General features: G+C 46.4%; 1 protein-coding gene across 1 annotated transcript in view; it reads right to left on the bottom strand.

The window, feature by feature from the left end:
• The window catches only part of CTNNAL1 (catenin alpha like 1), a 124,213-nt gene that overhangs the window by 81,739 nt on the left and 24,895 nt on the right, over positions 1-17,579 (bottom strand). The window contains exon 2 of the mRNA XM_014595195.3: positions 2,302-2,491. Coding sequence (XP_014450681.2) covers positions 2,302-2,491 — 190 coding nt within the window. The remainder of the gene's footprint in view (positions 1-2,301; positions 2,492-17,579) is intronic.

The raw sequence follows: 17,579 nt of genomic DNA, 5'->3' as shown, positions 1-17,579 counted from the left end.
TATCCATTGCCACCACAATCAATACTCCCCACAGCAAAACTACAAGAATCCACAGATCCAACACACATGTATCACAGAATCCTAGAAAGTTAAGGTTGGAAGGGACCTCAACAGGTCAACCTCCTGCTCAAAGTAGGACCATCCCCAACTAGATCATTCCAGCCAGGGCTCTCTCAAGCCAGGCCTCAAAAACCTCCAATGATGGAGATTTCATAGCCTCTCTAGGTAACCCATTCCAGTGCTTCACTACCCTCCTAGTGAGAAAGCTTTTCCTAATATCCAACCTAAACCCCCTTTGCTGCAACTTGAGACCATTGCTCTTTGTTCTGTCATCTGTCACGACTGAGAACAGTCTAGCTCCATCCCCTTTGCAACCCCCCTTCAGGTAGTTGAAGGTTGCTATCAAATCCCCACTCAGCCTCCTCTTCTGTAGACTAAATAAGCCCAGTTCCCTCAGCCTCTCCTCATGACATGTGTATCCCAGCCCCCTAACCATTTCACTGCCCTCTACTGGACTCTCCTCAACTTGTCTATTTCCTTTCTTTAGTGGGGGGCCCAAAACTAGACAGTATAACAGATGTGGCCTCACCAATGCAGAATATAGTGGAATAACAACTTCCCTCAATCTGCTGGCAACGCTCCTACTAAAGTAACCCACTATGCTGTTAGTCTTCTTGGCAACAAGATCACACTGTTGACTCATACACAGCTTATTGTCCACTGTAACGCCCATGTCCTTTTCTGCAGAGCTGCTGCTTAGCCAGTTGGTTCCAAGCCTGTAGCAGCGGATACAAATCCTCTGTCCTAAGTGCAGGACTTTGCACTTGTCCTTGTTGAACCTCATGAGGTTTCTTTTGGCCCAATCCTCCAATTTGTCTACGTCACCCTGAATCCTAGCCCTATCCTCCAGTATATCTACTACCCCTCACCCCTGACTGGTGCCATCGGCAAACTTGCTTAGGGTGCAATGCATCTCATCTTCTAGGTCGTTAATGAAGATATGGAATAAAATCAACTCCAGAACCAACTCGAAGCACTTCGCTTGATACCAGCTGCCAATTAAACATCAAGCTATTGATCACTATTTGTTGAGCCAGACAATCCAGCCAGGATTCTATCCGCCTTACAGTCCATTCATCCTACCCATACTTCCCCAGCTTGCTTGCAAGAATGCTGTGGGAGATAGTATTAAAAGCCTTGCAAGAGTCAAGGTATATCATGTCCACTGCTCTCCCTACATCCACAGTGCCTTCTATAAGATAACTGGCTATCAAGTTGGTCAGGCATAGGGTAAGCACTACTTATGGCATGCATCTGAGGCCTTGAAAACAGGGCCAGTCCAATACACACCATAGGTAGTGTATGGGTCAACTCAGAACCAGGGACAGCACTGGGTGCCAGATGATGGAGGTCCACAGGCTGGGTCCAACACATGGGCCATATGTCTGACACACATGGTCTAAACAGGAATGATTCTGCACTGGCAGTTGGACTAAATGATCTACTGAAGTCCCTTCCAGCCCTAATTTTTTATTATTCCAGTGCTCACATTGGACTGAATATGACCTTTTAAAAAAAAATGGTAGCATGTGAAATAGAGTCATTGGAGAGCTAACAAGAAGAGATGGATCAGATGGCAAGGCTATTGTTTGAGGAAGCTCAAGGAGGAACAGGTTCAGGCAGGCTTCCCTTTCTCTGTGTTCTTGGGGAAAGACCAAACAGAACATCACTTTAGACCGAACGTGATCTTCTCCAATGCATGTAGGTAGGGTAGAATTCCAAAATATATCCAGTTCATCTGACCAATGAATAACACACTTACCCAAACATTTTATCCTACCATTTAATATCCATTATGCGCAGCAAGTAGTGTTAGCCAGAACCAGAGAAAAAGCAAATACTACATCAGCTCTATACCACAATAATGAATAATAAAAAAGGGAATTGAGGAAGTGTTGAACACATCCTAGCAATCAACTAGGACAGATGCAGCCCCAAAGGCTACACCATTGGCCAAACTAATCCAGTCTTGTACATGTGCTCTCTGGGCACATCTAGACCTGAAACCATCTAGACAACCATACCCTAAAAAGCAGAATTGGCATGGAAACGGAGGTCTCAAGATTTTGCTTACCACCTCATGTGTTTTATTCCACAAATCTGAATAATAAACCTCAATGGCTGTAGTAATTCTTCAAAGTTTGTATTATAAAACTGTTTTAAAATTCAACACAACTTTTCAGTGTTAATACTGGGGTAATATATTCTCACTTAAAATAAACAAACAAACCAGCCATGTACCTGCTCTTTTTGCCTCAATGCAAGCAATATTCATTTCCTCTTTCAATTCTCGATTTTCATTTGCGATGGCTTCACCTACTGTAACAAATCTTCCAACAGCAAGGTTAACAGCTTGGCCCACTCGCTGAATTGCTTGCAGTGTCTTGTCGGACCGCTTTGGTTTATCTTTATGGTTAATTAGAGTAGTTATCTGTAAACAATAATGAGGACTTTATTAAGGTTGAATGTCAAATCCATATTTTAATTTGAAATTTTGAAATGTTTGTATTTCACACCTGTTAGCCATGCTAGCCAGTTTCCCCAACAACCTTTCCTCCCCTACAACTTTTACTTTTGAGTAGACCACTGCAATGCTACTCCAATCAAACTTTTTGTGCTGTATTTTGTCATAACCCAGTGAGTTTGGTGCCTCGGCACTATGGAATTTTCTTGTCACCTGAGAGCCTCTTGCACAGCAAGGGTTTTTGCTGCATAAAGAACCCGCGTGCAGGAAAGAGTTCCCGCCACTTTGCAGCTGTCTTTGCAGGATGCATTTCTCTTTGCAACACAGAAATGCACGGTGCAAAGAGTTCCCGCCATTTGGATGCAAATTCGTGCCCCGCAATTGGCAAGTGCTAAATTATTCACACGTGGTGGCCGGTAATTGGCTTGCTGGCCGTTTAAAAACTAGCGCGACTTCCGCCCAAGTCGAAGAGCTTTGAGCACGCTGCAGAGTGCCTCGAAAGAGATCCGACTTGCGGCTAGCTGATCGATAGACTGATCACCTATCGATCCCTCTTCCCGTCGCCGAATGCAGTCCCAGACGTACCCTTTTCCTGCCAGCTTGAGTTACGGACGGAGTTACTGGCATTGGCCTCGCCAGCTGGAGCAACTCACATTGTTGTCCAGACGACCGAACCGTTTCCGTCGCAGCCACCCGCGACGTAAGTAAAGTTTTTTACAACCATTAAACCTCGTCTGCCTCTCCATTCACCATCCCGCCCTGACGAAGGGGTAAATTCTGAATCACCTCGAGTCAGCTCAGCCCGGCCGAGACATGGCAACGAGGATGGGATTAAAGGGCACAGTGATGGAGAAGAACTTAACTGGGTGCTGCCCCTGGAGCACCGGGAACCGCCACGTAGAGAACGCTAACGATCTATGGGCACATATTGCTTACCACCAGGTGGTAGAAGGGGAGGAAAGAAGTATTGATGGTTACTTCTCCGTAAAAAGAGAAGAGGCTGTAGTGAAAGAATGGAGAACAAAGCTATCCCTAGGGGAGTTCGGATGCATAATGGAGAGCGACTGGGTTTACTATCGGCCCCCGGAGGAAACATCAACAATATCCCTAGCCGGGATGAAAGCGCGGAAGGCAGAAAAGCTGACCCCTGCTCAGGAGTTCGTCCAATGCACCCGATACTTAAAGGGGGGGGGGGGGGAACCCACCCCCGCGGACTGGTTCAACTGTCCGGATTTGGTGCCTGAGTCGCAGGGCCATGAGCTCCCCGTTCAGCTACGGGAGGATTTGGAAACTAAAGGCCGTCACAAGCCGAAGTGGGGTCTAATTAAATGGAAAAAGGGAAAGATGATAAATGTGCTGTTCCGTGCAGTAACGGGCCTATTAAGGGAATACGCAAATTTGGAGGCTCAGATGCATACTGCGGGAAAGGAGTCACTGGAGCGGACAGCAAAGGGCTCTGGAGCAGCGTTTATTAACAGTGCCAGCCGCATGATGCTGCTAGCAGAAAATGGCGAGGAAAGAAGCCAGAGCTACCCGGGAACCGGGAGAGGAGGGGCAGAGTTTTGGAAGACCTAGCGGGGATTCCCCTGGTGACTCCACCTCCTGAGGTGACATCATTCCCTGCAACCACGCCTCTTTACCAAGGGGAGGGGGCAATGGGAGGAGGGATATATTCAACGCTCCCAGATAAAGAATTTAACCCTCTCTCTGCCACAGCTTACCCGATAGCTGTGACAAAGCATGTTGAAGATGAAGAAGGTACCACGCGTACCACTGTTATCTCTCGCACACGTACCAGACCAGAGATTCAAGAGCTTTGCAAAGAATCTAAGATCAGGCCGGAAGAAACCTTGGCCATGTGGTTAGGAAGACTGATAGTGGAATTTGGATCCGACACTCTGGATAAGGAAAAAGCGAGTGCCCTGATACGACAAGCAGCGTGGAGCGGAGGGTGCGCTACTGATTTGAATGTGGTCATAGACGGTGCCCACTGGCCCATCCCGCTCCCGGCGCTTGTGGTAGGACAGGTAACCCACAAATTTCACACCTGGCATGAGGGTTGCCCGAAGAAGGCTACAGCAGAACAACTTCTCCTGGCTATAGTTGGAGTGTCGTATCTCTGATGGAGCCCAAGGACAAATCCAATGGGACTAACAGCAGTCCAGCGTAAAGAGAGATGGGCTCATCGTCACCTATCGGACCCCGGGGCAATTCCAACGCCCTTGGAAGCCATAGATGCCTGCGTGGAGGTGTACGGAGGAGCGAATGCTGTTACACTCCGACTCTTCTTGAACCCGATGGCAGGTCAACCAGTGGGAAATCTTTTAGGCCATCTCCCACGATTGCAGGCACTTATGAAGCAAGGTGAGGAAGCTTCTAATGACACAAGGGATCGACCTTCAGCGTACCTGGCTGCAACATTGAGGCCTAGGCGTCAAGGGTATACCCCTTGGCGAGAGCCATGGGGGTCACCTCCAAGGACCCCAAAAGAAAGAACTCTGAAGGAAAGAACTATGTTCGGATTTCTTCTCGCTCACTCCGGACTAACAAAGGCTCAACTGAGACTTTTGGGAGACAAGGCCCAGGCCAGTATGGCTGAAGCACTGGGATTTAATTTTGAGAATCCGTCAAAAAATGGGTAATGGCCGTCGGCTTTGCCGGCGGCCTTCCCCAACTCAGACCTGATCCTACTGATTCTCGACCATACGCTGAACTCACTGTTTACAACCCTACCGATCCGGATGACAAACAACAGGTATCCTTCCTTCTCGATACTGGAGCTCAGACCAATGTGATTACCTCAATGATACCTCATCAAAAGACCACCAAGACAATCAAGGTACAAGGGCTTAACGCTATCGCCGTCACAACGAAGGTCAAGTTTTGGGTTCAGGACCACCGATATCCCCTAGAGGCCATTCTAGGGGGCATCAACATTTTAGGAATCCCAGGGATAAAAACGCTTGATCTTAAGGAACAAGTGCTACAGGCATTACCCGTAATTATCCCAAAACAGGACTGGCATCGACCAACGCTTCGTGACACTTCCACCTGGTGATATAGGCCAATCCCAACTAAGGATTCTCTAAAACAGTCCCTCACTAGCCTTCTGCAGCGACTCGAGCGACGAGGCTGTATTAAGACTGTAACAGCCAGCACCTACCTATCATCAGGATGGGGAGTTGCGAAACCTGGGAAGCCTAATGAAGCCCGGTTGGTCGTGGACTATTGAGAAGTCAATAAAAGGTGTCAGGTACTTCAACAACCTAATCCGTCTACTCTGCCACAGCGTATGTTTGAGATGGCACAGTTCCAGCAAAGTCCGTGGGTCGGAGTTACATTAGATCTGAAAAATATGTTCTTTTCTATCCCAATAACTGACCCGGAAGGAATAGTAAACATGTGTATTGATGGCATCATGTACAGGTGGACAGTTTGTCCGCAAGGATATCGCAACGCTCCATCATTAGCCACTGGTGCCATGAATAACACCCTGAAGAATTTTCGAGCCTTGCACTCTCCCCCAGAAAAAGAATTAAAAATTTGGAGTTATGTGGATGATATTGCCATCATGGGTCGCAATAGCTCTGTAGTTGTCAGTGTAGTAAACCAACTAGTTGCTCACCTTCAAAGTGAGGGATGGACCATCAACGAGGAAAAGTCAAGCCTACATCCTGTAGATGACATTACGTTCCTTGGCACTTGATACACCGGTTCTATCCACCACGGAGTCTCGCATGAGGGTCCTAACATCGATCCGCTAAAAACATTCCACCCTGTCACTAAGAGGCATTTTCAACAGCTTTTGGGTCATTTAAATTGGTATCGACATTATGTTGAACCCAGTGATTTGGCACTCCTCACTAAATTACAGCGACAGATTCGTGACAAGTCCCAAAGGTCCACGCCCTGGACGGAAGGGGATCAGCAGAATCTGCTTCACCTGCTAACCACGGTTAAAAGGTACACAACTCCATGCCATCGATCTGGGTGAGTCACTAACCGTAACCCTTGGATTCACCACCAACCACGTGTGGGCTGTCGTGCATAACCCCCGCAATGAGTTGGTATATACGGCCCATAAGACGCTTCAAGCGGCACAACATCGATACGGAGCTATAGGAAAGATTCTCCTAGCCGAACAACTGGTGGAGCCGTTAGCAAGGGGGCATGGGACGTTACGCGCTCCTGGTGCCACATTGTTACCCTTGCTGGACACTGGAAGAATCGACCCACATTTTCAAGGGGAGTCTAAAACCTGGAATACGCTAGTACTAACCCACCATTATAATTGGCAATGTTGGAGGTTGGAAGACACGGTACCTGATCCAAGCCCAGAAGATGAGGAAAAGGTTCCTACACTGTATGGAACTTCAGCCCCAGCGTGGATGGCCTCAGATGGAACTTCCCGACATGAAGGAGGTTATGGATACTACTGTAAAGCTTGTCATGATAAGAGAATTTTCCAAGCCGACCCAGATGATAATTCGTCCCAAAAATGTGAATTATTAGGATTCCTGAAGGTACTAGAACATTGTTTGATGTATCATAACGATACACTCCCAGTTCCGATTATCGCAATTGATTCGCAGTATATCTATAAAATTCTTACAGGCGTAGCTTTTCCCTCCGAAAATTTGAATGATTGGCGAGACATCTGGAGGACGTTAAGTAGATTTGTACGCCTTCCGTTGATTAGGCACACTAAGTCCCATCGTTCAGATACTGATCCAGTGCATGAGGTAATTGATAAGCTCTTGGAGGATCCACTCCGGACGGACATAGCTTTGCCTGTCACATCTACCGCTGATCCTGAAGCAAATCCATTCCTCGCGTGGCTTCATGAAAATTGGGGTCACCCGGGACCACGGGCTTGTCATCAACGTTGGTGCCGAACCATTACAGAGCCAGCCTCATATGGAGTTTGGCGGGACTGGAAAAAGGTAGCTCAGGCCTGTGAGACATGTGCTAAAGAAAAGTGTCATAAAACCAAGCATCAGATCGGAGCTTTCGATTCTTCACAGTTTCAGGCAGGAAAAGTTTGGCAGGTAGATCTACTGGGACCCCTCCCAGGGTCTAAACCGCCAAACAAAGGATTAGTTGTGGTTGATTTGGGGACCAGACAGTTACAGGTTATTCCCTTACAAAAAAGCAATGCCACTGCTGTTATTGCTGCCTTGACTGCTGTGTTTGCCACCTGGCAACCCCCTCATGAAATCCAGTCTGATGGAGGACCTCCGTTTAACTCTAATGCTCTGGATAAATTTGCTCGTCTTCACAATGTGGCATGGCATCTTCATCTGCCATACCACCCGCAGTCCAACGGCGTTGTGGAGACACACATAGGTCTATACAAGGAGTAGCTTCGCCTTAGAGGAGGAGGGACATTTAAAAATTGGACTAAATTTAATCACGATGTCCTTATTTCACTAAACACTGCTAAGCCGTTATGGGACGAAGCTAATGTCCAAAAACCCCCACCTTGGGAGCCCAAGTTCCAACCTGACGAGTTAGTGTGGATTTCAATACCTCACCCTCATCAGTCTCATCCACAAGTTCACAAAGGGACAGTTCAATGGCCAGGACAATATCCCAATACCTATTCTGTTCAACTGGAAGAGAAGCCTGATTGTCCCCCTATTATTGTTCATCACAACTGGATGACTTGCCGTTCCGACGTTCACCCAGTATCCTTACAGTAAAACCAATTATGATTCTTTCTTGTTTTGTTTTGTCTTGTTATTCTGTTTTCTTCACAGGTTTGACCCCAGCAAACGCGGTAATCCACAACCACCTGATTGTGGGATCAGACTGCAGTCCATTCGAAGCCAAAGAGTGATAGTTGCGAGGGAGGCACTGAGACGGCAAAGAACCCATCTGCTCAGGACTTGTTATGGCACTATTTTCATTTGTTGGGTGTTTACTGATATTGTCTGTTATAGGAGAAGACGGACTGAAGACGGCTGTTCTCCAATCAGACGATGATCAACTGTTGTTATTATGTGTTCAAAATTATTTGTTATATATATATATATAGGTTGTGAAGGCTTTGCCAAGTCAGTAAATCCTCTAACAAAGATGCCGTATGATGTGCTCATGTGTCGAAAATTCCAGTTGTGCCGTCGGCAAGGGGGCATGTCATAACCCAGTGAGTTTGGTGCCTCGGCACTATGGAATTTTCTTGTCACCTGAGAGCCTCTTGCACAGCAAGGGTTTTTGCTGCATAAAGAACCCGCGTGCAGGAAAGAGTTCCCACCACTTTGCAGCTGTCTTTGCAGGATGCATTTCTCTTTGCAACACAGAAATGCACGGTGCAAAGAGTTCCCGCCATTCGGATGCAAATTCGTGCCCCGCAATTAGCTAGTGCTAAATTATTCACACGTGGCGGTTGGTAATTGGCTTGCTGGCCGTTTAAAAACTAGCGCGACTTCCGCCCAAGTCGAAGAGCTTTGAGCACGCTGCAGAGTGCCTCGAAAGAGATCCGACTTGCGGCTAGCTGATCGATAGACTGATCACCTATCGATCCCTCTTCCCGTCGCCGAACACAGTCCCAGACGTACCCTTTTCCTGCCGGCTTGAGTTACGGACGGATTTACTGGCATTGGCCTCGCCAGCTGGAGCAACTCACATTGTTGTCCAGACGACCGAACCGTTTCCGTCGCAGCCACCCGCGACGCAAGTAAAGTTTTTTATAACCATTAAACCTCGTCTGCCTCTCCATTCACCAGCCCGCCCTGACGAAGGGGTAAATTCTGAATCACCTCGAGTCGGCTCAGCCCTGCCGAGACATATTTAAAAAAAAACCTAACCAAAAATAAAACAACAAAAAAACCTTGCACTGCAAGCACACTCACTGAAACATCAGCTAACAGGAAAAAGGAAATGTAAGTAGTACTTAGCTTTACAGGGTGTTCTGCTACCTTAGGAGGCATATTTCCCAAGTTTAGGTATTTAAAAATGTACAAAGACAAGACAGTTGGGCTAGCTTTAATCAGACAGAACACTGTTTACCTTTCTGCTTTAGAGCAACTACAGCAGAAGTCTAATTTGTGGTGCATTTTGTGCACACCTGAATATGACATGACACAGAACAGAATTTAAAGCAAAGACAGTGCTCTGTTCTGGCACATACATTGCAAGGTAAAACAGCCTTCTATATATGGGTCACTTCTATGTAAAAAGTGTTATTTTTCCAGTCCTAGAGTAGCTCTGGAGAAAGTGTTCTGGTGAAAAATGTTTTCTATCCAGCTGATCTACAGGAACTCAGATTTTATGGTCACCACAGAAAAATATGGATTTACTCCTTCAAAGGGGAAAAAATATAAGAAATGGTGGGTTTTTCCCTTGCAGGCTGGCAAGGTTCCAGCCTGCAAAATGATGCTTGGGGCTGGGCGGGGTGGGAAAGCAGGGCACAGGGAGCACCACATGCATGTGTGTGCACCACCCATGCATGTGGCCAGCAATGCAACCAGGCCACAGTGAAGAACATCTCCCCCAACTGCCTGTGGGTAAGCTGGGGGAGGTCACAGGCCATGGATGGGAGGGCAGTAGTGGCGAGCAGATTGAGGTGGCCACAATGAGGGAGGGAGTGAGGCAGGGTTAGCAGTTGGGGCTGCTCCCCAGTCAGGGCGGTGCCTGGGGCAGGAATGTGCGGCTGCAAGGCATGGCTGGGGGAGCAGGATGGAGCTACAGGTGGGCTGTCCAGGGGGTGGTGGAAGGGCTGGCCCCTCACTGCTGTGCACACTCTGGCAGCAGGGGGGGGGGGGGGGAAATGGAGGGGGACATGCCCCCTAAATTTGTGCACAGGGTAGGGGCAGATGTAGGCTGCCCATTTTGGGGTTCCCTGCCCTGCTGCCCTCCCCCTTGGGGCCTCTGTGGTCCAGCAGGCAGGACCCGGCACAGGAGGACACAGGAAGGTTCAGTACTACCACTGCCACCACTGGGAATCCTGCACCAGCTGCACTGCCATGGTGAGTTGCCTCCGTGCACCTGACAGCAGCAGAGGGCAGCCATGCAGAGTTGTGCCCCAACTGCTGACAGGCAGGCAGGGGTGCCTCACCATGTCAGTGCAGCTGGCACAGGGCTCCCAGTGGCAGCACCAAGGCTCTCCCTCCTGTGACAGGTCCCACCGCTGGGCAGCGGAGGTCCCCAAGGAGAGGACAGCAGGGTGGGAAGCCCTGAGCCCTGCAGTGGGCAGCCTGCATCTTCCCTCTACCCCATGCGCTTCACTCAGCGGTTATGGCAGCTGGGGCTACAGTGCTGGGGGGGGGGGGGGGAGGGAAGGAAGCTGTGGGCCCTTCTGACAAGGATGGGAAGGGCAGGGGGCTGCAGGTTGAGAGGGGCACTGGTATATCAGGACTGATCAGCACCACAAGGCGGGGGGGAAGGAGACACAGCTGCAGCTGGACCCACATCCTGGTGAGCAAAGGGTGCAGAGGGAACTGATTTTCTATGATAAAAAAAACCCCAAAAATCAAATGCCAAAATCTACAGGTACTAGCAAATTAGTAGGACCTGTAGAAGGGGAGAAAAACAGAGCACTGCCACTCAAGGAGCAGGGCGGGGGAGCTTACCCTGCTATCCCTCCCATCACCCTCTGCCACCTCCAAGAAGCTTGCCCCACTCTGTCCACTCTGTCATGGTGCTGCTCTGCCATCCCACTCCATTCCTGCTGCTGGCCTCTGTTCCCGCCTGTGTGGAGCACTCCGACTGGTTGTTTCAGTAAGCATTGCGACTGGCTGCTGAGACAACCAATCAGGAGTGCTCCAAGAGTATGAAAAGACAGACAGACACCTTTACATATACAGAATTTGAATTAATTTTATTTAGGAGATTCACCAATATATCAGTCCATATCGTATTGGCACCAATAAAAGGAAAATTGACATCATCAGCAATCTGCTTCTTTTGGCCGGTGTAGCCGATGTCACTGATAAATACCGCGTGCATGTACGCAGCCTCAGCGTGCACCAGCCAGGAATGCAGTCCTGCAGCTTGAAGACCAGCATCCAGCCAGTAAGTCGGGGGGAGCAAGCACAGACTGAAGTCCCCACAGTGAGGGAAGGAGTAGGGATAGGGCAAGTGCCGCCCAGCCAGTGCAGGGCCGGGCACAGGACTGAACCACAGGCAACTTATCTGGGAAGGGTGGGGCAGCTCTCTGCCATCACATGCAGCCTGGGGGAGGCATGGGGGGCATGTGCCTCTCAAATCTGTGCGCAGGGCGAGGGCAGGCTACTGCTGTTGGCTCAGGCCAAGGGCCGCGCCAGCCTCTTCCCAGCGGAGGTGGGGCGGCCAGTGGCAGTGCAGGGAGAAGAGACTGCAGGGTAACTATGGCAAGTTTTGGGGTGGCTGTAGACCACCCTGTAGCACCCCCACATCTTATATTTGCATACAAGGAAACCTCTTTAAATATACTGCCCATCATTAAACTGCTGCCAAAAACAGCATGTACTCCAGGCAAGTATTTTAGCTAGGCATTCTTTTACTTTCATGCACATTAGGGGAAAACAGAATGAATACAATACACATGCCTTAAAAGAAAAAAAAGAGAAAGTGCTGGAAAATTAGAGGGAGAATCCACTTGATAGGGAATTACTTTAAGCTTAGAATCACATGCCAAAGCAAACACAATTGAAACTTTACATTTTCAAACTGAAGAATTTGTAATGAATGAGATTAAGTGGGTTGGGTAAGGAATTTTAAGTGTCTATTGAAGAACAGACTGATAGGAGAAATAAATATATACAATGAATATTAACCTAAAGAATTAACTAATCTGACATGGAGAGATACACAGAAATACATATCAGGAGGCACTACTTCACAGTCAGGGCAGCTAGGAGCTAGAACCAACTTCCAAGTTATTTGACTGAGAATGTAAATAAAGCAGCAACCTTGAGAGAGCTAACAAATCAAGCTTCTAAATAAATTAGAGACCAAGTAAAATGGTCTATCAAAAATGCACTATCAAAATGAAGTTTAAAATCAAAGTATAAAAAATTTGCAAACGTTAACATTGAAGGTAAATTAAACCTTTTAAACTGAAAAGTAGAGAACTTTCGCTCCACAAAAACTAAGAAATACAAACTTTGTATTAGCTGTATAATACAACACAAGCGACGGGCAAATTCCTCCAGCCAACAATCTCTCACACCTTGGGAGCCTTTCAGATATTTAGTTGTGATCTTTGCATTGTCTTCGATATTTTGGAATCAAAAGGTGTAGCAGTTTTTTCAAAGCTGTGACTTGAAAGCTTCCCCTGGTGGCATACATGTAGCCATATACAGGTGTTCCCAGAGAAATGACACAGCCAACACTATTATAAAACATTATTCATAAATAGAATGTATTTCCATTGTATGTAAATCATGAATATCCATGTGGGACACGCATTGAAAAGGAACTGCCAAAAGAGAAACAAGCAAAGTTGCAACTAAGCAATTATTTGTTTTCTCTACAAAGCCCCTGTGCGAAAGAAAAGCCAAGATCTGTAGCTGCCAAGATCAATTACTGCCAAATGAGTCAAATAAAGACAACACCTATAGAAAAATCTATTCTGGGGTCCAACAGTGTAACACATGACAACTTCAAAGAAGATATAATTTTGAGTAAGATCAGGTTTTCTGTCCTTTCTACCTCATGGCTATTGCATATTCCAGAAGGCTGATAGGAAATGAGCCAGCAGGAAAGCTGATAATTCAAAACAGAAGGGAGAATAATTTGTTCTCCTTAGCAAGTTGTTTCTTAAAAGATCAAAGGAATAAACTCAAGTAATACTGCAGAATTCTGTCGAAATGCTTAAAGATTGCTTTCAGCCCTCACTGTTGTAAGGATTTTAATAGGTAACATGCAAGCCTGAAAATTGCAGGACTTAACATAACATGTGTACATCTCTGCATTCTTTACAGTATGAACTATGGCACTGTTTTCAGGTGTGGAAGTAATATGTTTTGATCAGAATTCTCAGCATAGCGGACATGACCTCTGCGCATCAACACAGTGTTGGGGGGCAGACTGAAGCCCCCATGAGAAGTAGGAGGGAGTGGGGCAGGGGCAGGAGTTGCCCAGCCAGGGTGGTGAATACGACCCTGCTGAGAGTGGAACAGGAGTGTGTGCCACCCCAAAAGAGGCATAGGGAGCATGTGCCACCCAAAATTTGTGCATGAGGAAAGGGTGGGCTGCCTGTTGCGGGTTCAGGGCCAGGGGCTGCATTTACCTCTTCCCAGGAAGGGGGCTGGGCCGGGGCTGCACTCAGGGCAGGCAGTGCTGGGGAGCAGACTACAGGGAATTTTGGGGTGGCAATAAACCATCCCATAGCCCCTCTTCCCAGCAACACCAACACCTGCCCTACCCACCAGCTCCAGGTACAGCCCCAACCCAGTCCCCACCCCCCACCAGGAAGAGGCTGACACAGCCCCTGGCCCTGAGCCAACAGCCCACCCTCACCCCATGCGCAAATACAGGGGGCACATACCCCACATGCCTTCCCTGGTGGTGCGTGCAGCACCGGGGAGCTGCCTTCCTCCCCACCCCACTGCACCCCTGGACAAGCTGTGCATGGCTCTGTCCCACTCCTAGCAGGGTTGCATTCACTGCCCTGTCTGGGCAGCACCTGCCCCTGCCCCACTCCCTCCATCACTGTGGGGGCCTCAATCTGCCCCCCACCCCCCACCCCTTTCCTCCCTCATGCCTCTTCCCCACACCCAGACTTACTGGTCAGATGCTTTCCTGGCCACGTGCATGCAGCATGTAATCAGCAACTTTACTGGCTACACCCGCCAAAAAAGCCAATTGCCAATAGCGTTCATTTTCCTGGTATTGGTGGCATATCAGATCAGCACCAATATATCAGTGCACCTCTAATAAATACCATCTTAAAACCTAGACCTTATTACTCACAGCTATTTACAGAGGAAAAACTGCTCGAGTACTAGATCACTGTATCCTAAGGATGTTTCCAATACATCCGTAGTGCTTGAGAGCACTGCCAAAAACACATGCTTTATTTGAGGGCTTACTTGTAAGGGAACGTGGAACTTGGGTAAAGCCAGTCTGTCAGATAGTTTCAGTTCTGTTGAATAATCCTCTTGTTTTAGTCCCATGAGACTAAGACTAAGAATCTGTCGCAGTCTAGGGTATGGGAGAAGCTACCTCATCCCAAGTGATTCCTTGATAAACTTTGTTGATTATGATTAGTTCTGAAAGAATAATCTTTTCTACTTCAATATACTGGAATTATCTACAATTATCTTGATGTTTTATAGCCACAAGAGATAAATAATCTGTTACAGGTTTTATAAACTTCTCAGTCTTTGAAGGTATTAACCCTGTCACATTTTAATTCAGGGGTTTTGGTTTTTGTTGTAAGATGCATACAGGATGAGAAGACATTGAGCTGAAGTATTTTAATATCTAACCATTAGTATTTTATTACTGAAAATTGGGTTTAGCTTTAGAAGTGACCATTTGACCCAGTTTCAGAAAATATTTATAGTTTTTGTGTGTCATATGATGAACTATATTTGTTATCATCTCAAATTAAGTTCAAGTTCACTTGAATACATTTTTATTCCCTCTACAAGCGTGCATGCTTTTCTTCAGTAGGCAAAGATTATTTCATTTCAGTTCTACGGCATGCTTTTAGTACTAGCTCCTACACTAGTTTACATTTATTCCCATCTATAAAAAGTTATTTTGGGCATTTTTGGATAGAAGTAGGCATTACAACACTGAAAGTGTTTATAATGGCAAAATTATATCATCAGCAAGGAACCTCTTTAAATATGAAGAGAAACATTCCCTCAAGGGCTTGTTTTTCTTAAAAAATAAAAACGAGGATAGAAGATATACAATAAATTTGCCCTATAAAGTAAATAATCAAATTAGAAAGCATGCATGTGCAGACACACAAACCCAGCTTGTCCAGTACACAGAGTTATGAAGGCCCTCACATCTTTCCCTTCATTTATGTGAATGAGAACTAAATTGTACCTCAGTTTCAAATATTGCACTCTTTCAATAATGACCTGAGATTTATTTTGATATTCTTTCAATACTCTTTCATCTTGAAACAGAATCAGAACTATAAAAACATTGTTCCATGTCACATTCTTTTTACATTAAAAAAAATAAAGTAAGATAGTAAACAGAAGTGTGACAAAATTTGAAATGTTAGGCCTCTGGCACATGCATTTAATAGTGCAATGGGATCTAATCCTAATCTCACCTCCTGCCATGCCACATGTGCAAAACAGGAGACAAGATTCATAATCCTGGGCTTTCCCTGCACCAGCAAATTGAGCTGGGGCCAACAATCAGCTGATTGTCAGCTCTAGCTCTGAGACCACACTGAGGATTAGAACTAGCCCCATTGTAGTCCAGGGCCGGGGCCAAGAAATCAGTTGTTGGTTGAAGCCAGTGTGGCAAATCTGATGATTGTCAGCCCTAGCCCAGACTGCTGTGGATCTGGTTTACTCAGGCCTGCAATCAGCCGATTATTGGTCCCACCAGACAGCTCTGGGTCTGAAACCCAGGGCTCCCAACTGGCCAGGCAGGTGGAATCAGAGGCTCCTGGTAAGGGGAGTGAAAAGGCTTTCCCTGCTGGGATGAGTCTCTAATCCCCTGCACCCAGCCACAGCTACCAGGCACAGGCTTCCCCACCTCCACTTTCAGGCCAGATTCAATTCAAATCAATTCAGTTGATTGTCAGTCAGTCCTAGAGCCATTCCAGACCCTGGTACTCTCTGGACCCCAGGATTCACAGTCAGCTGACTGTCACTCCCAGCTACATGTTCAATTTTAAGGCACCACATAAGCCAACCATAAGGATGTTTTTCATTGTATGGGGCCTTAAAATTGGGTGTACATGTAGCAAGCACCCTGCCCATTTATGTCACGATTTACCTGATAATCACAGCAAAAATATGGCATGTGAAAGAGGCTTTAGGATTTTAACTATTTTCTATTTGGCTACAGCCTCTTGAGTTGCATGTTACTTATATTAAAATATGCATTAACAGCAGCTGACTCCAAAAGAATGAATAATCATTTGAAATCAGTAATTAAAAAAAAATTAACCAAAATTATGTTCATCAATCAAGAAACTTTGATTTTGAATAAGTTTAAAGGGGGGGGGGAAAAAAGAAAGAGTACAGTCAGGTTTGTACTCTCTGAAGATGGATAAAGAGAGGTACTCTCTCTTCGGGGAGAGGGTATAACAATTAGTTGTGTGCTTATCTGCAATCAAAATGGCCTTTACTTTTAGTAGAATAGCATGATTAGTGCAGGGCAACTAGGCTGCTAGTCCTGGGATCCGATTTAGAAGAGACACCAAAAGCATCCTCTAGTGTTTCAAACTCCTGGTGATATACAGGACTGTTTCTGAAGAAGAATCATGAGGCTTGGGGAAACGTACTAGTAAGTATAAAAGCTTATTTAAATCCAATCTAAAAAGGCATCTCCATTAACATTTTGGGGTGCAGTTTGAAAGTAATTTGGTTATTAGAGAATACCATGTATGATGGGGCCTCGCCCAAAGTGTACGGGATCGAAAGCAACAGTCACAAAAAATGTTTTTATGGAAAGACTGAACAACAAAACAATGAAAGGTTTGAAGGGATGATCTATTGAAGTGATAACTACTTTCAAATTCTATACAGAACAAGGCTCTAAAAGATTCCCTTTAACCACACATTTACTTTGTAAAGGCCCTTCTACTCTGGATCAAAACTGTAACTGCCTCTAAACAGCCTTTTTTCCCCCCCAAATAGAACCTAGCCAGCTTGCGTTCATGTAGAACTCCTTGACCAAACCGTAGTTCTGTAACACGTCAGGAAGGTTTGGCAAGTGAAAGACTTTGACTTGAAAGACAGGTTATTTAGACAAAAACCATCACCAATAAAACCAAAAATGCCCACATAAGAGAGAGAGATGAAGGTGTTTCAGGGCAGACCGTTACAAGTTTATAGCCAAGACAGTAGCTGAGACTAAAGACCCCGTACCTGGGGTATACAAATATGCACTTTGACTGACCTGTACAACAAGGTCTACAGAGTCT

This window comes from Alligator mississippiensis, chromosome 3, assembly GCF_030867095.1.
Source record: "Alligator mississippiensis isolate rAllMis1 chromosome 3, rAllMis1, whole genome shotgun sequence".
Classification (NCBI taxonomy): domain Eukaryota; kingdom Metazoa; phylum Chordata; order Crocodylia; family Alligatoridae; genus Alligator; species Alligator mississippiensis.
The sequence above is the reverse complement of the archived record's forward strand: the minus strand, read 5'-3'. Positions and strand labels throughout refer to the sequence as shown.